Source organism: Sander lucioperca, chromosome 17, assembly GCF_008315115.2.
Source record: "Sander lucioperca isolate FBNREF2018 chromosome 17, SLUC_FBN_1.2, whole genome shotgun sequence".
Lineage (NCBI taxonomy): Eukaryota > Metazoa > Chordata > Actinopteri > Perciformes > Percidae > Sander > Sander lucioperca.
This window is the reverse complement of record NC_050189.1, coordinates 1094901-1118654: the sequence shown is the minus strand read 5'-3', so window position 1 is coordinate 1118654 and position 23754 is coordinate 1094901. Positions and strand designations below refer to the sequence as shown.

General features: G+C 40.0%; 1 protein-coding gene across 1 annotated transcript in view; it reads right to left on the bottom strand.

The window, feature by feature from the left end:
* Positions 1-23754, bottom strand: part of focad (focadhesin) — a 91465-nt gene that overhangs the window by 67503 nt on the left and 208 nt on the right. The window contains exons 2-4 of the mRNA XM_031299779.2: positions 6435-6506; positions 981-1055; positions 290-444 (exon numbers count right to left, since the gene is read on the bottom strand). Of these exons, the coding sequence (XP_031155639.1) occupies positions 290-444; positions 981-1055; positions 6435-6491 (287 nt within the window). The 5' untranslated portion in view covers positions 6492-6506. The remainder of the gene's footprint in view (positions 1-289; positions 445-980; positions 1056-6434; positions 6507-23754) is intronic.

The following is a 23754-nucleotide window of genomic DNA, read 5'->3' as shown; positions in this document are numbered from 1 at the left end:
GTGTGATGCGTGCGAGTGGAGGAGACGCTGCGCATGATTATGGCTTTCTCCCCATCCAATTAGGCTAATAAAGTAATGTTTTAAAAAAATGGACATTATTTAGTATTTTCTGACATTTTTAGGCCAAACGATTCATCAAGCAAATAGTCGTCACCTATTGCCTAAGACAGTGGTTCTCAAACGTATTCTGCAGAGCCCCCCTTTTGTAGATACAAACACTTTCGAGCCCCTGAAAAGTGATGCTGGGAATGTTGACCTTGCTTGGTAGGTGTGAGTATGTTTAGCGTACCTAGCAGAGGGCAGGAGGTTGAGGACACTGTTGAGGACGTAGTGCAGGTCTGCGTGGCCCTGCTCCACCAGCAGCACAATGGCATCGCAGACGGCTGAACGCACCAGCGTGCAGTCACTGCAGCACTGCTGCCACAGAGCCTCCAACGCTAGACCCTAACACACAGCAACAACACACACAACTCAAGCTTTGGATCCACATTTAGCTTAAAGATACCATTACATAGGACTTTACTGGCCGAAAGCAGAACGTGGCCCTAACCTGTGTGGAATTATTCAGTTGTCGATAAAGAAGGTACAGAATTTCCTGTCCTTCATACTTTCAGTCTATATTCAGATTAGGAAATATTGCATTTTAAACAACTTGGTGCTGCGAAACATTCTCTTGTCAAATCCACAATGACATAGGAACTTTGAATTCTTAAAAAAACGTTAAGAAGTTTGTGGAAATGCTACAGTAGTAGGCATAAACTCAAACCAATTAAACAATCAAACATTTCTGACACATCCCATCACTCCAATCAAATAGTCACCTTTTTTTTTTTCCAATGACTGACATCCATCTGCTTTACACTGTCGATTGAACCCTTAGTGTGTAAGGTCATGCCCAAAAAACATGTTAAAACTGGAAATACTTCCCTTTTAGCAGTAAAGAAGCCATTTAATGGGGCCTTTAGGCCACCAAAGCTCACCTGGGTGGAGGACTGGGTGATTTGCCCATTTGGCCCTTTCTCCTTTAGCACAGCAGCAACAAGATGTCTCACCGTCTGGAAATCAAAAAGCAGGCCTTGTTGTAATTTTTGATTGAAGGTACTGTTTCTAGCGAGGTCTTTCTATTGGTTTTCTTAATATCTGTCTTTTTAGTATCAAATACTCACTTTCTGTTGGTCGAAACTGCTATCCTAGCTCACTCATTGGCTAATGACAAACCTGCCTCTGGCTCCTTCATTGGTCTGAATGTCTTTGGTAGTTTGGTAGTAGGATGCTCAGGGAGTTACTTCTTCAATATATAAATGGCCAGAGAGCTACTTCTCCTGACGTTGGATAGGAATATCCTATTGATAGGTTTTCTGTCACTTTGAATCTCTGCTGACCACCATTTTGTAATGCAGTTAAATACAGTGAACTTCAAATCACATGAACATTTGACACAAAAATATATTTTTGGTGGAAACGTCAAGTGATAAGAACATAGGCACTACAGTTACACCTATGAGTTGGTTTTCATCACAGTGATAGTTCAGTTTGGGAAATACATTCATTTGCTTTCTTTTCTGAGAGTAAGATGAGATAATTGATATAAATATTGTATGTGTATGTTAAGAACAGAGCTGGAGTCTGGACTTTGCTTAGCTTAGCATAAAGACTGGATGCTTCCAAGGGAAACAGCTAGCCAGGCTCTGTCCAAAGTTGAACAAGACTAGGTGGGAACCTAGTATATGGCCGGGTATGGTCAATGTGCTGAATGTGGCCACAATTGTAACAGGGATAGTCAGCGGTGGTGTCTATTATGTGAATTATTGGATATTAAAAGTTCATCTGCATCTTTCTGTAGTGACCCCAGTAACATTTGTTCTTAAAGTGTACTGAAGTAGCACATCACATGACATGGTTAACCGGGTTTTTCCTGAATCAGAATGGGCCTTTAGGGGTTGACTATGCACGAGAGTAAGCATGATCAGTCTGCGTACAGTAAAAGGCAATGAGCCTGGGTAACCTTATCTTTATTTATTTTGATTTTAACATGTTAACATTAGGAAGTGACACAACATAACGAACAAGGTAAACACAGCACAGCGGAACCAGTATGTCACTTCCCTTCAAATCCCCACCCACCAACCCAGCACAGGTCAAAAATGGGGACCAACAACACACACCCATGCACACTGACAAACACACACCATCCAAAAGACAAAAGTAAAACGATAGATAAAATAAAAAGGTTAGAGAGGAGAGAAAACAAACCAAAAAGTCCAGAGGGAGCTCAGTCCTCCAAATTAGGGGATAAGCTGAGGGAATCAACGAGTTCTAGGAAAGGGTTCCACGTCTCTAGAAATGTCGAGATGGAGCCTTTCAAAGAAGATCTAAGCTTCTCCACCTTCAAATTGTCGAGCACCTCTTTAATCCAATGGTCGTGTGTAGGGGGGTGGGAAAGCTTCCAGTTGAGCAGGATCAGTCTCCGAGCTAGCAGAGATGTAAATGCCAGGGCCCGCCTCAGTGCAACAGGGAGGTCAGCGTCAGGGGAAATGCCAAAAATGGCTGATAAAGGGTTAGGAGGGATAATGTGCCCGTAGGCTCTACTCATGGTGTCAAAAATGCTCATCCAAAAAGTTTGGGGCAAGACCAGAACATATGAGTATGGTTGGCAGGAGACAGGTTACAACTGCTACAGGCATCCCAGACAGCGGAGTATATTTTAGACAATTTTGCGTTTGTGTAGTGGACTTTATGAAGGACCTTGCATTGGATTAGGCCATGACGAGCACATATGGAGGATGAGTGAACCATAGCCAGAGCAAGGTCCCATTGTTGGTCTGTAATAGTCAGTGTTCAGTTTGCCCTCCCATACCTCTTTTGTCAACGTACGAGGGTTCGCGGAAGTCGGGCATAATAGATCGTACAATGTTGAAACGCATTTCTTCCAGTCGGGGTTTATCACCAAGAGGGAGACAGTCAGGGTTTCGGGGGGGAGGGCGGTTTGGAAAGTGGGGAAATGTCTTCTTGAGAAAGTCCCTAATCTGGAAAAAACGAAAGAGGTGTGACTTAGGCAAGTCATGGCGGGAGGAGAGCTCTGTGAAGGATGCAAATATGTCATCCTTGTATAGGAATTGTCGTCACCGACCGAAAACCTCAGCCTGTCAGGCAATAGGGCATAGTGAACACAGTGGTGCCTGCCTGTAACAGAGGAAGTCTAACGTTAACACATACCGTGACGGCTTTCACCTCGCCGTTATATACGCTGTCCGCGTGGAGTTTTGAAAAGTGCAACCGCTTTACCGGCATTGCCGTGACTCACTGTGACTTTAACAAAGTCGACATTGTTTCGCTCAGTCGGCACCACAGCTTTGCGTGTGTGTGTGTGTGTGTGTGTGTGTGTGTCGGCAGTCGGAGCTCCGCTCTCTGTCAAGATGCAGAGACGTCAGATATGCTCGTGCTTTTGCGCTCTCGGGTACAGAAATTTGGCACCGTTTGATTTAAAGTGAATCCGTCCTCGGTAGTACCGACATTATTTGTTCAGTACCCAACCAAATGATGTGAAGTAACATGGCATTTTATTTTGTTTGAGTTTTAACTTGCCCAGTGGGGCAAGTCAATTTCTCTTCCACTTGCCCTACAAAAAAATCCACTTGTCCCAGACAAGCGGACAAGCCTTTATCACATATTTAAAGATTGTAAAAACTGATTATTTTTCAATTCATGGCACGTTTTTTATTTTTTATTTTTAATGCGTTCTGCAGAGAAGGGAGACTTGCGTTGGTCACGGTTTGGAATGAAAGTGAGAAAACAGGACAGAGTAACACAGCAGATATCGTTCATATACATATTTTTACTGACTCAAAAAAGCGCTGTATAGATTTGAGCAGACGAAGCATGGATTTATTCGTAGATAAGAGATCAAAGTCTGTCTGGAGTCTAAAGGCAGTGACACACCAACCCGATAATCGGCCGTCGGACAGTCGGCGAGGTCAGTGACTCAAGTCTGTTCGGTGTGTTCCGTGCCATCATCCGTCCGAGGAGCTGTCAGCCTTCATTTTGGCCGACGTGACTTGTTGCGTCGGAGGGCGGGCAGTCGGACTCAATGACCAATCTGATTGGTGGAGTGCTAATGACGAGTGGGATGAGCGTGACTAAGCCTCTCAAAATCTTTTAAACTGACCTTTGTCGATCTGAAATGAAGACAGATTCAGCAACTGCATGGCCTATTTTTCGCTTAAAATGTTTTCAGAAACACGTTTCGGTGAACTATTTTAATAAAATATGAGATCGTATTCTGAACAAGCCGCCATGACAGTCTGGCTTTGAATTTCCGGAAAACCAGACCCACGTGACGCATTCGTCCAATCAGCTGCCGTCGGCAGTCGGCATCGCTTCGGTGTGTTCCGAGGCACTTTTTTTGGCCAACTCGGGGAGGCAGTCAGTCCGACTGCCTTTTCTGCCGAAGGTCAGCCGTCGGGTTAGTGTGTCAGGGCCCTAAGACGTTCTCTGTAAAGGCAGGGTCTGGGTCGGCCACGTGTTTGTCATTAATGTCTTTTATTTTTCGTAGCAAGTCCGCCATTCGGGACATTTCGACTCTTTTTAAATTAGAGACAAAGGAGATAAGCTGTCCTCTGATATAGGCTTTCGAAGCCTCCCATAGAATAGAGTGACTTGGGAGTGTATGAATCGCTTATAGTGATCCTCCGCTAGTAAAGAGGAATTAAACCTCCACTGCTTGAAGGGGTTAGAGTGAGCGCGAAAAAAAGAGAAAAAAAAGAGAATGCTTTGGCCGTGGGAGACGTGTGCCTCCATGGATCAGTGAGACCAAATCAATGAATTTTGGCTGATTTGGTTAAAGAGTACGGTTTGTTCCACGATCTGTCCAGTATAGGATCCTGGACCAGATTAAAATCCCCACTCACAATGATATGATGATTTTCGATGTTTGGGAGCAATGTGAAACATTTTGATACAAATGAGCAGTCATCCCAGTTGGGGCCGTAGACGCTGGCCAAAATGATGATGTGTGTTTTGCAATTTGCCAGCAACTACAACAAAGCGGCCGTCGGGGTCCGACACCATTTCTCCTGGTTTGAACATAACGTTTTTGCGCATCACGATGGCGGTGCCCCCTGGCCCTATTATTAAATCTTGAGTGAAAAACGTTACCAACCCAGCCCCTTTTTAGCTGTGTTTTTTTTCCTAAGTAATTTAGATACTCGAGGTCAATTTGCACATCGTTAACACAATGACGATATTATCGTAGACGATATATATCGGCCACCCCTATTTCTTCGCAGAAGTTCCTATAAACATGTCTCTATGTAGGAAAGATGCGTTTGGGCTTCCACAGAGCTTCTTATGATAGGTTAACCCTGTTTCTGTCACTTAAACAGCTTTACAGTCTGGGTTACCTTATTTGACAGAAATATATATGCATTTGCCTGTTATTTTTGACATTTTGATAAACAAAAATGTATTGAGTAAATTAAACCCCAATCAACAAAACTGGTTAATCCGGAGAATCCGGTACAGCCTGACTCTGGAGATAAAACTGAGATCAGCGTCCCTATTCAAGTTTATGTTCTGCTTGTTCAACCGTTGTTTGGTAAATTGCTCTTAAACACAGTTGAAAAATTCCTCTATGCAGGAAAAACCCTGGTTAAGATACGTTTGCTTTTGATTTAATGAATTCAACAATTCAACTGAATTCAACAACAACGCGCCATACCACACTGGGAGCATCTCAGAAGCGGAGCGTCTTGCTGCTCGACTAGCAGATTATATTGACACTACAAGTACTTTACAGAACAATCAGGTGTTTATTAGCTAGTATCTACCTTCCACTCCAGCACTCCTATAATTAAACTTCATGCTTCTCTTTACTGGTGTTGTCTTTATAAAAAGGATCTGTGATGTCTGTTATGTTTTTCCACCTCCAAGATGAATCTCTCGTCGTCCGTGGTGATGTAGAGGAGACGTATACGATATTGTGTGTGTGTGTGTGTGTGTGTGTGTGTGTGTGTGTGTGTGTGTGTGTGTGTGTGGGGGGGGGCGGACGGGGGCGGACGGGTGTTATGGTATATTGACTGGATGCTCTCGCTGTTTCACTTCCTGCCCGGCTGTCTAAACGCCACGCGGCTCGTGTGAAAATAGACCTGGCGTGTATCTTTAGCGGAGCGGACAGCAGCTTCACGCCCGCTTCTGGGACACGCCGTGGCGCGGCTGGTGGAATATCAAACATTGACTTGAATGGCCGCGGTTGCTCGCGGGGGTCACTGCGCCCCCGAACGCCTGGTGGAAAATAGGGGTTACTGTCTCATTAATGTTACTTTGTTAAACAGACCTGTAGGTTACATCCCATGGTAATTATAAACTCCAGCCACAGAATGAGGAAGGAACTTGATGTGAACCACAGACATAAGTCTGACAAGGAACCAGTAGCTTACCTGGGCCTGTATGACAGGGCTGGGGAAATCAAATCCTATCTTCAAACTCTCCGTCATATTTGCTGGTCATGCCTGAGAGCAGAAGGAAACTCCATGAGAAGAAGTTAATAAAGCGTAATGACAGTAGCCAGTGTTAGAATCCCAAGGCTAGCCTTCTATTGAACTCAAGACTATCACATATCAGAGGTGTGGAAGTGATGCAGCCACCTGTTGCTTTATAGGCTTAATGTAGAAGCACTGCTTACAGGTATTCACTGAGCGACCCTTTCACAGCTGATCCCTGTCAAGTGTTACCAAATTATGAGCCTGAAGGCATGACATTATTTTGCATTAAATTATTTACAAGCCATCAGTATAGCCCCCCACTCAGTAAATGGCAGGTTGCAGAGCTGTCCCCTCTCAGATTGTGCCATTAGGCCTGCAGTATGGTATACAGGTGCTGACCACAAGCCGCCTCAGGCCTGCACAGCACAGCCCAAAGCAGATCAGCTTCAGAAGGGAAGATTTCATACAGCTTCTCAATAGGGCTGGCTATAGAAATCCCTTCATTGTTTGTGGTACTGACTGAAATATGTCTGCTGCTGATTATCAAAAACTAAACATAGCACAAAAAGTAAAGACATTTGTGTTTGGTAGATTATTTCTCTGTGGTAACAATTTTTTTTGGCAATAAATCTTATACCGTTGGAAAGCCTGTTCAAAGTGTTCAATGGGGTTGAGATCAGGACTGCTGGCAGGCCATTCCATCCTCTCCACTCCCACATTCTGGAGGTAGTCTCTGATAAACCCCACCCTGTGGGGGCGAGCGTTGTCATCTTGGAGGATAGAGTTCGGTCCCAGACTGTGGAGATATGGGATTGCCACTGGTTGCAGAATCTCATTTCTATATCTCTCTGCATTGAGATTGCCTCCAATAATGACAAGCCTCGTTTTTCCAGTGAGGGAGATGCCGCCACCAAAAGGTGTTATGTCTTCTCCACACTTTGACCCTACGCCGTAGGCAGAATCATCCAATCCTCCAAACGAGTCAATGTCAGAATAAGCTGTTTGGCATTGGCAGAGAAGATTTGGCAAATTTTTCATGGGCGCAACCCACATACTCAGCGCTGCTGCTCATCCCACAAATGCATGTTCCTTACAAATGGGGCACCATTTGAAAGGGAACTAAACAGGCTTTCCAACGGTATAAGATTTATTGCCAAAAAGCATTGTTACCACGGAGAAATAATCTACCAAACACAAATTTCTAGGGCTGTCCTCGACTAAAGAAATTCTTAGTCGACTAACACATATGATTTTGTCGATTAATCGATTAGTTGATGTAATCGACAGAGCTGTGCTCTTTGAGAGGTGATTAAGACTAGAAAAGCACAATATAAATGTAGTTAATTAACCATCTGTAAAACTGAGTTTCTCCACAATTAATCCTGCAAAAGCACCACTTTAAATCTTGTGTTTACCAGAAATGTGCTCATAAGTTTCTTGGAAATGAGTAATTAAGCATGAATAAGCATAAAAAATGCATCATCAACTAAAGAAATCTTAGTCGACTAAGACCAAAACGACCGATTAGTCGACTAATCGACTAAGAGGTGGCAGCCCTACAAATTTCCTTACTTTTTGTGCTAAGTTTAGTATTGGAAGTTGGCACTCAATTTACTGTATCAAAATTCAGATTGTATCTGGTTTACTTCTTAATCGGATAGGTCCAAATTTAAATTCAAATCACATTTAGCCAATTTAGAAAAGACAGGAAAAGACAACTAGTTCTGAAAACTTAACCAGTTTATTTAGGACAAACTTGTCTTTAGACAACATTCAACACTTAAGAATGTTGTCTTAATGTTGTCGTTAATTCAAAAATATATTTCTCAAAGTTTGGCATATAAAGAAAGAATAGTTATGGTGCCTGTGCCAAAAACGTGGGGATGTATGAGCAGAATTTTTTCAAGATTATTTGTTTGGCCTTTATTAGAAAGGACAGCTGAAGACAGGAATGGGGGGGGGCATTTTAATGTAAGCTACAGCTGCAACTACAAATTACTACAAATTATTTATATGGATTCATGTGCTGATGTTTTCTTAACTTTGCATTGTTTGGTCTATAAAATGTCAGAAAATAGTCAAAAAAGTTCAAAGAAACTGTGAAAGATGGCCATCATCACAAGTTCAGTTTGCTTGTTTGGTCCAACCAACAGTCCCACAGCCACAGGAATTCTGTTTACTATCACAGGAGGCTAATATTACCAATAAGGCTTACATTTTGTGGTAAATGACAATTAAACAATTGACTAATCATTTCCGATCTAGTAAAGTCATACTGACTAACCTGTTTTAGGTGGGTTAGAGTGGCATTGTGTACATTCTTGAGGCCCGAACAAACACGTTGAATGTATTTTCTTACTCATAAACCATGTGAATATGATTCTTTGGCTTTAGCACTGACTGGGCCAGTAGAACACCTTGACACTGTTGGAAGAATGTGTACTGGTCACCCATGTGCTCACAGGAGTACTGCATTTACAACTACTTTGAAAATCAATGAGTCATTTGAAGTAATTAATCAGGACAAACTACCAACAATTCCTGTGTCCAGCGCTTCCACTGTGAGGATTTAAATGTTCTTAGTTTAATATCACTGTAAATTCTTCCAGTTCTGGACTGTTGGTTGGACAAAGCCAGACATCATCTTGCGCTCTTAAAACATTTTCTTTTTTATTAATTCTTGACATAACAATTCATCAATTAATTTCAAAAAAGTGTCACCTTGGGCTTTGGAAAATTGCTACGAGTATTATTCACTATTTATTGGCATTTTACAGACAGAACAATTAAAATGACTTGAATGAGTGTTGAATAAAATAATAGTAACAGTCCTACAGACACCACTACTGTATAGCCTACAATGCTTTCTCTGGACATAAAAAAAAATATTCAATGGTTTGAGTTTGGAGAACAAAAATAAAAAAGAGTGACATCACAGGCCGTTATCTGAAAAAATTTAAATATCTGAAAAAAGCTTTAAATATCTAAAAGAAAATTAAAATATCAAAAATTTCATGTAAAAAAAAAAAAGATCTGTAAAGTGATAATAAGGTTTAACATTACAATACACACACAGGAAATAGGAGCCTTGTGTAGCCAGTAGCCCCCCCGCCACCAGCCCCCTCCCCAACCCCCCCAGCAGTTATCTCAGTGAACAGACAGCCGGCAGTGCCGTGGGCCAGGGTGGCTCCCATACGCTGCGTTCATCTTCATGGCAACATAAACAGGTAGGTCTCTGCTCTGGCTACTCTACACCTACAGGCCACACTCACACTCACACAGGCACGGTCAAGGGCTTATCTATCCAGGCTAGTAGACAACATGGCTGATCATCATTAACAGCCACATGTCACTATTGGTATGTCAGTGTTAGTCTGTAGGAGTTTGACAAGGATGTGGCTGCTAGAAGTTTACTTTGTTACTGAAACTAATAATAACTCAGTCATCACTATCATACTATCATTATGAAGTAGCTGGCCTCTTCTCCAATTTAAAAACTGTCAATGGTCAGTTAAACCTCAAATAAACTTTGTACAGCAACGTGTTCCAGTGGATTCTACAGCGTATGTACCTTACAGCAAAACAATATGGGCCGGCCTGTACTGCTAGCTCTGCATTAGCAATAGGAGAGAGGACAATGCATGAACAGTGTTGAGCCAACAGGGCTTTAGAAATGACAGCAGGAGGCTTTACTGTGGGACACTCGCCGCCGCACTCTGCACAGGGCAGACAGGCACAACGCACTCTCTTTCAGGGCCATGGGAAGGCCTGATAACAATATAGAACAGCAACACAGGTGATTGGATTCTTTAACATATGACACACTGACCTGCAAACTGTGGAGTGGTGAAAAGGGTGACAAGATACAAAACATAGGTCTAACATCAGGTAGGGGGCCGGAGAGATCTGGTTATAATTCCTTCTTTTTACATTTAATAAGAATCCAAAATTGAGATCTCCACTTGGGAGCATATCAAACACTTCATTGCATTCTGGTGATTGTTTTGTGCAAGAATTTGTGCATTTTCTGCATCAAGTTATGTTGCAAATGTCTATTTATGTAAAGGAAATTATAATAGGTTTCTGGCGGGTTGCACTGACCAGTTTTGATTACTTGGGGGGGGGGGGACTTTGATACTGAAGAACACTTAAAAAGCAGAGGATTGTCAGGAAGGTTCTGCAGCGCCACCAGTCCTGTCCCACTACATGCACCCAGTCAGTTACACTGGGTGATGCATATTGACCCTCGCTTTTTTTTTTTTTTTTTTTCAAAATACTAATTCACTTCAGCCTGAGCAAATAAAGAGCCACAGTAGCCTTCAAACATGACGAGAGTAACAATCAGTGTTGGGAAGGTTACTTTTGTAATGTCATAGGTCACAGATTGCTACCCTGTTAAAAACGTAATAACCTAACTGTTTTAATCACTTAATCAAAGTCACACAACTTTTACATTTGATTCTTTTTTGATTACCTTTCTAACAAATGTTTTAAACTAGGAAATTAAGCTGAAAAGCATACATTTGAGCGTATTCTGCCAAATGAATGGAGCCTGTATGGACGTAGTTAGTCTGGCGTACACGCTGACAGGGCAGGTATAAATGTCTCGCATTCTCCCCTTCACTATCTCCGCTATCTATTCTGCCAGGGCAGCGTCCCTGCATTGCTAGAACGCCTGGAACGCTAATGGGAACCTTTATTGATTCCTCTAGGATGTTTCTCATATTGTAAGTCCAGGAAGCCTCTTTCTATTTCCTAACAAACTATTAATAACAATCAGTTTACAGGTCACACTCAGTAATGGGGGAAAGTGAAGTTTTTGCCTAACTTTTTTTTTTTTTTTAAATCATTTCCTTTACGCATCACAAACTAAACTGAGAGGGAGGCAGACACCTCAGATAAGAACATGTTTAAAGCTGACAAATGAAAGCCCCCCTGTGGAGGTATGAACCACTAGTAGTGCTGTGTGTGGAGCAGTGTTTTTATGATCAGCTGACCTGACACCATAGACTGTATAAAGATGGACCACATGACATGACAATATCCCCATCACAACATTAACCTGGTGGCTGGGGGGTATATCTAAAGCTGGAACAATTCAAAATTTTGCTGTACAATTAATTGTGTCCGAATTTATTTATTGCAATTACCAATATAATTGACTCTTTCAGTCAAATTTAAAAATATCTATATATGTATACTTTTTCAAACAAATACACTGTTAAAAGGTACAATATGTAACTTTTCTGCATTAAAATGTCTAAAAACGACCATACCTATGTTATATATTTTTTGAGTTGTGTAGTTACTCTATCCCAAATGTTTCCATCAAATGGCAAACCCAGAGAAATCTGTTATTTTATTTTCAGACACGTCACGTTTCATTTAGTCGCCCATCAGTGGCGTCATAACCTTTCACCATCTAGTTACTCGTAACTTCCGTCAAAACATGGGCACCCAGATGCTACGTTCGAGAGTAATTGTAAATCATACAATGTCACAGAAAAAAATACTGGTAACACTGCTTTTTCTGCCAAAATGCATCATTTTGTGATTAATTACATGCCACTTTGCAACACAGTAATACAGCAGAAACCTTATTTATTGATACATATCAATATTAATCCAGCTTAATGTTACTACAATGTATGTGCTGGTTGACAAGTAGCTAACATTAATGCTTGGTGGATAACATCATAGGGTTACAACATCGTTCAACACGCTCATAAAGTTATTTTTAGTATGATTGTTTTGACCATGGATAAAAGCAGCACTCCGCTAACTCACGAATAACTTCACCAGTAACGTTAACGTTAGCTGTATAGATAGACGATTAATCTAATGCTAATTTAGATAGCTAGCACGCTCCGCTCTGCCTGCCTCACTCCCCCGGCACAAAGAGACATCATTCGGGATGATACTGTAGCTGACAACACAGCCGGAACATGTAGCAATAGCTAGTTACCGTTAGCCCCAGCCGGCGCTTACGACGCTAACGGCAGTTTAATAAAGCATCGGGAAACAGAGAATATCAGACCCAGGCATCCTAGTCACAACATCGGCCATCCATAATGTTAGCTAGCTAGTTAAGTCTCTGTAAACGCTAACGGTGTTTGTACCGAAAATCTCCTCCCTGCCGAATTTCTCTCCCCTTCGCATTTAGCTGTCTTTACAGTTAGCTAGCTAAATTAACCCGACAACAGGTGGGTTAAGCACCAAAACAAATAGTTGAGATTACAGAAAAGTGAAGGGGGAGATCGGGCAGCTGGGAGATGTTCTGCTGCTGCAAAACAGGCATCGAACATCATTGCCATCGCGGAGATTCCCCCTGCAATCCCCACCCACACCCGTCTCTCAGCCTCGTTGAGTAGCTAGCGTTACAACAAACCCCGTCCGCCCGGTAAAATACAAAAGGTGACATTGGCATGTGAAATATACTGTGATAGTGTGGTAAAACCTGCTAACGTTAGCCGCTAATGTTAGCTTGCCGGCTCACTAGCTAACTGGTCAGCCAGCTACCAATACAGATTGAATCAAGAAAAACTTAATTATGTTGGGGAAACTGCAGCTATTTTATTAGTATTACCTGAATAAACGTTAATGGGTAAACTCGTCCGTGAACAGATGCATTCTAATCAACGATAGCGTTTAGCAATAAAAACTCCCATAATTCCACGCAACTTCCGTACGTCATCAAAAACGTCTGTGTTTACAATCCATTGTTTTGGTTGAGAGACCCCTAGCGGCAGAAAGTTACATATTGTACGTTTAAGTGACCCAGATAATATAATAACACAGGTACACAGACTATGAAGTAAACCACGCCTCTTCATTATCATAAAACAAAAAATCAACAGTTAACCTTAGGACTAATGTTAGCAATTCATTGCGGTTAAACTCAGAAACAGAAAAGAAAATTGCGATTAGACAATTATGTAATAATTGTTACAGGCCTAGCTGGGTGCAGTATAGGCCATAAACCGCCTCTGACAAAGCACACTTTAAATACATTTTTCCCAAAGGAAATGTTGTTCAGGTGCTCATTTTTCTCATAAGTTTGTTTTTAATACCTTATTGATTGATATGAAAGGGGGTGTGGCTCGGCGTGAATAACAGCTTTGACTGACAGCTTGTGAAACACAACGCCTTTCATTTGTGATTGACTGTATCCACCTGATGCTGCAGTCAGCTGTTCGTACAGACATTCAGGGATCTGCTTTGCATTTAGTCCGCCAAGTTCAATTGGACAGGGAAACTCCATATTAGGGTGTCTTTAAAACTAAAACTTTCACCTCCCAATGAAGTTATGACAGATTTTAGTTTTTGGTAACTTGAGTGAACCAAGTGTGAAAAATCGTAAACAGTTTGGTTGATATTGATAATGAAAAAGAATGTTAGTTGCAGTCCTATTATTCTTTGTCATCTCTCATCTATATTATATTATATTACAAAGTTCTCATATGGATATCATGTTTACATCATGTAATAAATTAGCTTATAATGTGGTGATTACAGCAGGGAAAGAGTCATCTTACACAGCAGCCCAGATGTGACATATGTACAGTACAACAACTTCTATTCAATACATCTAACATAAATTAATAAAGAAAGAGACTACTAGCTGCACACTAGTTTTACGACAGTCGGCAAAAAAGATGTTTGTTTAACTATTTGTCATCTTTTATTTTGTTATTGGATGAAAAGTACTTGACCAGGGCATGAGTCATATTCACAGCGTCTAACAACTGTTCCAGGGAAGAGTTTCAGAGGTGCGCAGGAAGCAGCGAGAGCCCAGCAGGCTTTAGGAAACCATGGAGATGGGATAGTAATTTGTTTGGTCAGTCTGTCCTTTGACTGGGCTGTCTGTTAGCTTTACAGAACTTGTTGCACTTTATAGACTACACATCACCATATTCTACTAACATGAAGGTGAGTCAATAATAACATTTTTTTTCAGTTGGGCTGAACTATTTATTTAATAAATTCAAGTGGGCAGGGGGTAGTAGTTCCATGTGAACACTATATTTAATTATTTTGTTATAAACTAGCTTAACTGAGCTGTTTTTTGTTAAGAGTGGTTTTCAGAGCTAAACTTTTTCTTAACTGACTACAGTTTGTATAGCTCTTTCCAGGAGTAGTACACTATGGTACAAACCCAAAATTGGAAACATATTTCCATGAAAAACAACTGTAGTGTAAAGCCATATGTGAAAATTGAACTTCCATGGTGTCCATGGGCCCAGTATGTTCAGGCACATTAGCGTTAGCTGTTAAGCAGGCCGCTCCCTGTAGGGCAAAGGCAGTGCTCGCCAGGTTATTTAGGTGAGACGGAATTTGAAGTCCATTTAATGTCGCATTGCTCTTACACTAAACTTTTTAGTAAAATATCCTTTATCTCTGCTTTATAACATTCTAATAGTCTGGAGCTGTGTTTTTTGTAGAGCTTGGGAGAGGAGACGCAGGTCTTTGTTTGTAATGTAGACTAATGGTGTATGTAAAAACTTGTTTCATCACTGCACAATATATCTGGCATGCCATCTGAGCTAGGCACAATCAAACAAACACTGCACATGCACAGAAAGGATTTCAAAACAAGACAGAGACTTCTGTGGCACGCTAGATAGTCTGGTTAAAAAGATTCAAAATGCCATCAGTAGTTATTTAACCAAAGAGCTCTAATACCTCCAATATAACCACCTGACAGTACAGTAACAGTACTAACCCGACAATTGTCATAAACTAAGCAACCCTTAGCATTGAGTACTGCGCTCTGCATACTGTGGTACACGTAGCTGGTTTACTTGATCATATAAAGTAGGCCTATAATGATTACTGCTGTTGTGATAAAAATCATCATCACTCAATTCACTCTTTTAATAATAATAATAATACATTTTATTTAAAGGCGCTTTTCTCTGCACTCAAGGACACCTACAGGGATACATAAGACATTTAAAAGCAGCAAAAAAATATAAAGAACAAAATAAAAATAAAGAACAAAATAGAAACAACAGAAAGGTCAGGGCCCTAAAGTATAATCCGTTTATTGTTTCAAACAAAAAACGAAAAAGCGAAACTATAGGTCAGGGTACTAAAGTATAATCCGTTTTTCGTTTTAAACCAAAAACGAAAAAAGGAAAAAACGGGTCGATGTTTCGTTTTTTGTTTCAAACCAAAAACGGAAAAACAAAACTATGAGCTCCGTTTTCCCAATGTCCATACAAATTAAAAATTAACTGGCAAACTGCTCGTTTTTCAACTGTTGTTTTTTTGTTATTCATGTTTCTGTTTTAACCCAAGAGCGAGAATACGGGCTCATTTTTATAATGTGCATAATCATTGAAAATCTGATGGAACACAGGTCTCGTTTATAATGTTATTTTGGTCTTACGTGTTAAGTCAAAAGTTGACTAAAACCAATGCGCTCTAGACAGGAAGTAACATTAACGTGTCAAAATAAAAGTATGAGAGCTGTAATAACCCCAGAAGAACAATGTACTTTAGCTTTTGCCTGTAGCTTGTCAGATTAAGCTACAGTTAATTATTTAGGGTTATATAAAGTATTTCATTGAGCAACATCCATTAAGAGCCACAAAGGGAGTAAGAATGGATATTGTTTTAAAATAGAAATAGGATTATAATAAGTTTTAAATCACATTTTAAATAAAATCTGTATTCCCCTAGCATTATGTGTGGCGTTATTGACTACTTTTACTCTAATCTTACACCAGCCAGTAAAAAAAGGCAAAAAATATAAGGGCTTTTTTAAATTGCTCTGCAGAATATTGTATGTGACATGGTTGACCACATTAGCTGCCAATGAACATGTCAATGTGATGAAGAACATAAATTAACAAGTTAATGTGTACTGGAGAGTCTCTCATTCTGGTCTGGTCTCCTCAGGCCCTGCAGACTGGACCAGAGTTCATGGTGAGCATGGTAGACCTCCTCACTGCTGGGCCTGTGCCTGGATCACCCAGCTCATTAGATGTTCACTGCTCATACTAAGGCCTTGAAACAGTAGTTGGCCAATATTGGATAATAAAATATAATACATGATAGGTATTGTGGGGTTGAATTACAATAAGGACTGGTCAATGGTAAGCACTGTGGCCTCACAGCAAGAAGCTACTGGGTTGGAACCCTGGTAAGCAATATAAATATGTACTGCCATTGTATTGTTGGAGCAGCAGCAGATGGCACAGAATCATGCAAATGTTTAATGTTTCTATCTATCTATCTCTCTCTCTATCTCTCTCGCCTACTGTAATATTCTAGCAGTAAACCACAAGTGTGGTCCAGTCTGCAGGGCCTGAGGAGACCAGGATGAGAGAAGCAACATGGCAGCTTCCTCACTAATATGATGAGAGGTTTGCAATGTGGCCCAGTTGTATCTGCAAGAGTTCTTCATCACACTCAAAACTAATGGCAGTTAAGTTGGTCAACCATGTCACATGAATATTCTGCAGAGTTGCAATAAAAAGAAGCCTTTTCATTTAAGTGGTCAAGTGGTTTAACCCTTGTGTTGTCTTATAAATGTTATTGGCATAACAAAATTGACCATTTCATAAAGCATGAAGTAATTAATCACTCAATTCTGGGTTACCCCTTTTATCCAACTTCATTCCACTCATTAGTTTTACACTTATTTTTTGCATTCATGGTCAACAGACCTCATTTACATGAATTATACCTAATTTCTAAGTAAAATGAGGATATACGATTAGTTGTTTTCAGACTGGTATATTCAATTCAATTTTATTTATAGTATCAAATCATAACAAGAGTTATCTCAAGACACTTTACAGATAGAGTAGGTCTAGACCACACTCTATAATTTACAAAGACCCAACAATTCCAGTAATTCCCCCAAGAGCAAGCATAAATGTGTAAATGCGACAGTGGTGAGGAAAAACTCCTTTTTTAGGAAGAAACCTTGGACAGACCCAGGCTCTTGGTAGGTGTGTGTGTGTGTGTGTGTGTGTGTATGCACATACTTGTAAATATGCACGTGTGTCCTGTGTGTTCATCTTCTGTAAAGCTCAATAGTGCCCTATTGCACTACCAGGTCAAAATTCGCCCAGAAAGACCATAACTGCTATAAAATTGAATAAAACACCCAAAATTTTATGAAAGTTGTGAATATTAATTTACTTGCGAAGAGCATGGAAGGGAACAATGCATGTTATTTTTGGTTAATTTGGTTGAAAGAAACCCGTATTTTGGGCGCCTGGTTAGCTCACCTGGTAGAGCGGGCGCCCATGTATAGAGGTTTACTCCTCAACGCAGTGGCCGCGGGTTCGACTCCGACTTGTGGCCCTTTGCTGCATGTCATTCCCCCCTCTCTCTCTCCCCTTTCAAATCTAAGCTGTCCTATACAAATAAAGGCCTAAAATGCCCCCAAAAATATCTTAAAAAAGAAAGAAACACATATTTCTTATAAGAAACTTTGAAAACATGACACATTTAACCCGAAGACAACACAAGTGTTAGATGCAAACAGGCAAACAATGTTTTCATAAAGTTCCTCGTTCTTCTGGCAGTTATTACAACTCTCATACTTTTATTTTGACACGTTAATGTTACTTCCTGTCCAGAGCGCATTGGTTTTAGTCAACTTTTGACTTAACACGTAAGACCAAAATAACATTATAAACGAGACCTGTGTTCCATCAGATTTTCAATGATTATGCACATTATAAAAATGAGCCCGTATTCTCGCTCTTGAACAACAGTTGAAAAACAAGCAGTTTTCCAGTTCATTTTTAATTTGTATGGACATTGGAAAAACGAGAAAACAGAGCTCATAGTTTTGTTTTTCCGTTTTTGGTTTGAAACAAAAACGAAAAATCAACCCGTTTTTTCCTTTTTTCGTTTCTGGTTTAAAACGAAAAACGGATTATACTTTAGTACCCTGACCCAGAAAGAGGCAGAGCAATTGACATCAAGTGGAATAGGCAGTTTTAAACAGATGTGTTTTGAGTTGCAATTTGAAATGGGAGAATGAATCAATGTTTCTGAGTTGGGGTGGTAATGAATTCCAGACACGGGGAGCAGAGCAGCTGAATTCTCTGCTCCCCATGGTGGTGAGACTATTTGAACTGCCACCTTGCTTCCACACTATATGAAATTTAACTCCATATTATAGCTAACGGGTCTGTGTATCATCCGATCATTTGTTTTTGTTTTCACATATGAAAATGAAAAAACGAGAAAACAACTCCTTTTTCCGTTTTTCCGTTTTTTTAGAAAAACAAAAAAACGAAATTATGACTTGATTTTTGGTTTTCCCGTTCTTGCATGGAAATCAGAAAAACCACTTGATATTCCGATGTTCCCCTGTGGGTGGTACTAAATCTGATTGGCAGGATATGCATTCATTGTTTTTCAAATTAAGAGTTTACCCACACTGTATTTGTTAGCCTGTAAAATTAATAGTCTATATGTAAAATTAATAGTCTATATGCATGCTTTTTGTCACCCAATTATTTGGCTTAACTCAGTGAAAAAATCTATTGAAATAGCCTAAATGTAAACATGTTCACACATTGACAGACAAAAGGCACGATCTGTTTTTGTAGGAGAGGGGAAGACCCATCTCATCGTTTAATCCTGTTGTGTTCAAAGTCATGTTAAACCATTTTTTGTTCCCAGTCAAAAATAGATAGTACTCTAGTCCTGCTATATACATACATATATAGCTATATATACTCCGCTATGTCGCGTTAGCATACAGCTACATAATAGTTATAATAGAGTATGCTAACGTTAGATTGTAGTGGAACGAAGCAGCACTTTCTAACATCAAAAATCGCAGATAAAGGATTCTGAACCAAACACTACACAATCGGACATGTTTCAGCAGGAATGTGACCCGGAATTGGGGAGAATTTAACAACACTGCCAGCTAAGATGACATGTTTACTGCCGTTAGCATGTAGCTACTATAGTGGTATACAGCAGTGGTGGCTGGAAGAGCTGTCATCCCGTCTTCGAAAGGACACTTATGTACGTTTACACTTCATCGCATTAATAATATACAGTCTATGGTTATTAGTCTTGATTGTTTGTATGACTATTGTATAATAAAGATTTAACACAAAAAAAAAAAGTTGTGATGTTTGGTCGCTGTTGGTCGTCAAGTGTTTCAACGCATGCGTGGTACAAATCGCACAGGGACTGAGCCCTGTTCCACGTGAGCCCAACACAGTCCAACTTTTTTCTGAATGCAGATACTTTATCATGTACCAAAAAGACATGGCACTCCTTTCTATAGATCATTTTATTATTTTTAATATTTTTTAAATATTTCCCTGCTTTTTTCATGCCTACTACTCTAACCTTTTCTCAGAGTCTCTCTCTTTTTCCAAAGTGACAGATAAAATCTCTTACTTTTGACCCAAACAGGTGTTACTTTATGTGAATGTATACATTTTTAAATGGTTTCTTAAAAATGTCCTTGGTAACTTTGGCACAAAGTAGTCTGTGATAAACAGTATACTATGTTTCATCTGATTATTTATTATCGTCAAAATAATCCAGCAATTATGTTTTTTAGTACTCGATCGAATTCAAGATGTATAAGCTCAGATCAATGAGGCATACAGGCCATAAATAACAAATAGACAAAAAAAATGTAAATGTATTATTCATAAGAATTTAAGTTAATAAAAACACCTAAAACAAAGAATTAATGTATTATTTAAATTTGTATGATGAGTATTAATGGAACGGTGATTTTGTCAGTCATGACAGACTGAGAAAGTAATTTGTCCCCAGGGCCATACAACTCTACAATGCTTCACTAAAGAGAAGAGGAGAGAGACTTCTTTGCATAGTCTGTCTGCCTCTCCTCCCTCTCCACCACTTCCACTACCTCCTATAATAACAGTTATGTACTGACTGTCCACTGTATACTGTTTACACTGTTTACTGGCTATATTAGCCCATATACAGTGAGGAAAATAAGTATTTGAACACCCTGCTATTTTGCAAGTTCTCCCACTTAGAAATCATGGAGGGGTCTGAAATTGTCATCGTAGGTGCATGTCCACTGTGAGAGACATAATCTAAAAAAAAAAAATCCAGAAATCACAACATATGATTTTTTTAACTATTTATTTGTATGATACAGCTGCAAATAAGTATTTGAACACCTGTCTATCAGCTAGAATTCTGACCCTCAAAGACCTGTTAGTCTGCCTTTAAAATGTCCAACTCCACTCCATTTATTATCCTAAATTAGATGCCCTGTTTGAGGTCGTTAGCTGCATAAAGACACCTGTCCACCCCATACAAACAGTAAGAATCCAACTACTAACATGGCCAAGACCAAAGAGCTGTCCAAAGACACTAGAGACAAAATTGTACACCTCCACAAGGCTGGAAAGGGCTATGGGGAAATTGCCAAGCAGCTTGGTGAAAAAAGGTCCACTGTTGGAGCAATCATTAGGTAAATGGAAGAAGCTAAACATGACTGTCAATCTCCCTCGGACTGGGGCTCCATGCAAGATCTCACCTCGTGGGGTCTCAATGATCCTAAGAAAGGTGAGAAATCAGCCCAGAACTACACGGGAGGAGCTGGTCAATGACCTGAAAAGAGCTGGGACCACCGTTTCCAAGGTTTCTGTTGGTAATACACTAAGACGTCATGGTTTGAAATCATGCATGGCACGGAAGGTTCCCCTGCTTAAACCAGCACATGTCAAGGCCCGTCTTAAGTTCGCCAATGACCATTTGGATGATCCAGAGGAGTCATGGGAGAAAGTCATGTGGTCAGATGAGACCAAAATAGAACTTTTTGGTCATAATTCCACTAACCGTGTTTGGAGGAAGAAGAATGATGAGTACCATCCCAAGAACACCATCCCTACTGTGAAGCATGGGGGTGGTAGCATCATGCTTTGGGGGTGTTTTTCTGCACATGGGACAGGGCGACTGCACTGTATTAAGGAGAGGATGACCGGGGCCATGTATTGCGAGATTTTGGGGAACAACCTCCTTCCCTCAGTTAGAGCATTGAAGATGGGTCAAGGCTGGGTCTTCCAACATGACAATGACCCGAAGCACACAGCCAGGATAACCAAGGAGTGGCTCTGTAAGAAGCATATCAAGGTTCTGGCGTGGCCTAGCCAGTCTCCAGACCTAAACCCAATAGAAAATCTTTGGAGGGAGCTCAAACTCCGTGTTTCTCAGCGACAGCCCAGAAACCTGACTGATCTAGAGAAGATCTGTGTGGAGGAGTGGGCCAAAATCCCTCCTGCAGTGTGTGCAAACCTGGTGAAAAACTACAGGAAACGTTTGACCTCTGTAATTGCGAACAAAGGCTACTGTTCCAAATATTAACATTGATTTTCTCAGGTGTTCAAATACTTATTTGCAGCTGTATCATACAAATAAATAGTAAATAAATTATACATTGTGATTTCTGGATTTTCTTTTTTAGATTATGTCTCTCACAGTGGACATGCACCTACGATGACAATTTCAGACCCCTCCATGATTTCTAAGTGGGAGAACTTGCAAAATAGCAGAGTGTTCAAATACTTATTTTCCTTACTGTATGTACAATCCCTCCCTCCCTCCACCCGCCAGCCTAGACTGAGGTCTAACATAACTTAATACTTGAACAATGGCTGTAACACTATTACTTCAAACCTCTAATATTGACTTTTGATCTCTTATATTGTCCATATTTAATGCTGGTCTCTAGACTTTATCCTTGCACTATTGGACCTATTTGCACTACCACCATGACGCACAATCTCATACTGAATCACAGGGTCAGTCCCTGCCCTCTCACTGCAAGCGTCTCATACTTATACATCCCTTAGTACATTCATGTGGATTTTTTAAATTTTTTTATTTATTTAGTATTATTTTTTTATTTATTTATTTAGTATTTAGTATTTTTTCTTTTATTGTCCATGCTATTCATGTGAATTTGCTTTTTTTATGATCCTGTTTATGATGCATGTGTATGTTGTGTGTGATGTCTTGGGACCTTGAATTTCCCCTTGGGGATCAATAACGTATCTATCTATCTATCTATCTATCTATCTATCTATCTATTTTTGACTGGGAACAAAAAATGGTTTAACATGACTTTGAACACAACAGGATTAAACGATGAGATGGGTCTTCCCCTCTCCTACAAAAACAGATCGTGCCTTTTGTCTGTCAATGTGTGAACATGTTTACATTAGGCTATTTCAATAGATTTTTTCAGTGAGTTAAGCCAAATAATTGGGTGACAAAAAGCATGCATATAGACTATTAATTTTACATATAGACTATTCATTTTACAGGCTAACAAATACAGTGTGGGTAAAATCTTAATTTGAAAAACAATGAATGCATATCCTGCCAATCAGATTTAGCACCACCCACAGGGGAACGTCGGAATATCAAGTGTTTTTTCTGATTTCCGTGCAAGAACGGGAAAACCAAAAATCAAGTCATAATTTCGTTTTTTCGTTTTTCTAAAAAAACGGAAAAAGGAGTTGTTTTCTCGTTTTTTCGTTTTTATATGTGAAAACAAAAACAAATGATCGGATGATACACGGACCCTAACGTTACTTAATAAACTACAATAGCATCTAGCAAGTGTTACATCAGCTGAATAATGGTTGTTGTTATGAACCATGCCGGTTGGTAGATTATATTTGTGCCGAATGAAAGGATGCTTTCTGCTCTGTCAGGCAATGCTTTCAGTGGCGTTTTGTGCATTGCAATCTCTTGCTAACAAGTTAGTGAAGATTAGGTTGAGAGATTTTTAAATGGGGTTCAGTGTAGCGCGTTCTCTCAAGCTAGCTAGTCAATCGATTCATTTGTATTTGTCCCATGAAATCCTACGAGGTAGCTAAATTACCAGTGTTATCTCAACTAGTCGCTTTTATGTAGCTACCTACGTGTCGTACATACAGAACCAGTAACGTAAGAGAACTTTAGCACAAACTTTTTTTGGACAAGATGCTACTAATTATAATCAAATAAAATACAACATACAAGCTAGCAAATTAAGATATAGCTAGCTAGCTGAAGTGGTGTTCTGACGATGTATAACGTTACCTACGGGGATACGTTTTACGTTATTGTAAGAATATGCATAGTTGACTACATCTTTATGTAAGATTCCAGGGGTAGCGTAATTTACGTTATTTCGATAGACTAACGTTAATAATCCCAATATAACGTTAGCTAACGGTAATAGTAACGTTAGCTAATGGAGTTATCAATACAGAAGCTAAAGCTATTCAACTGGCCGTGCATTTGT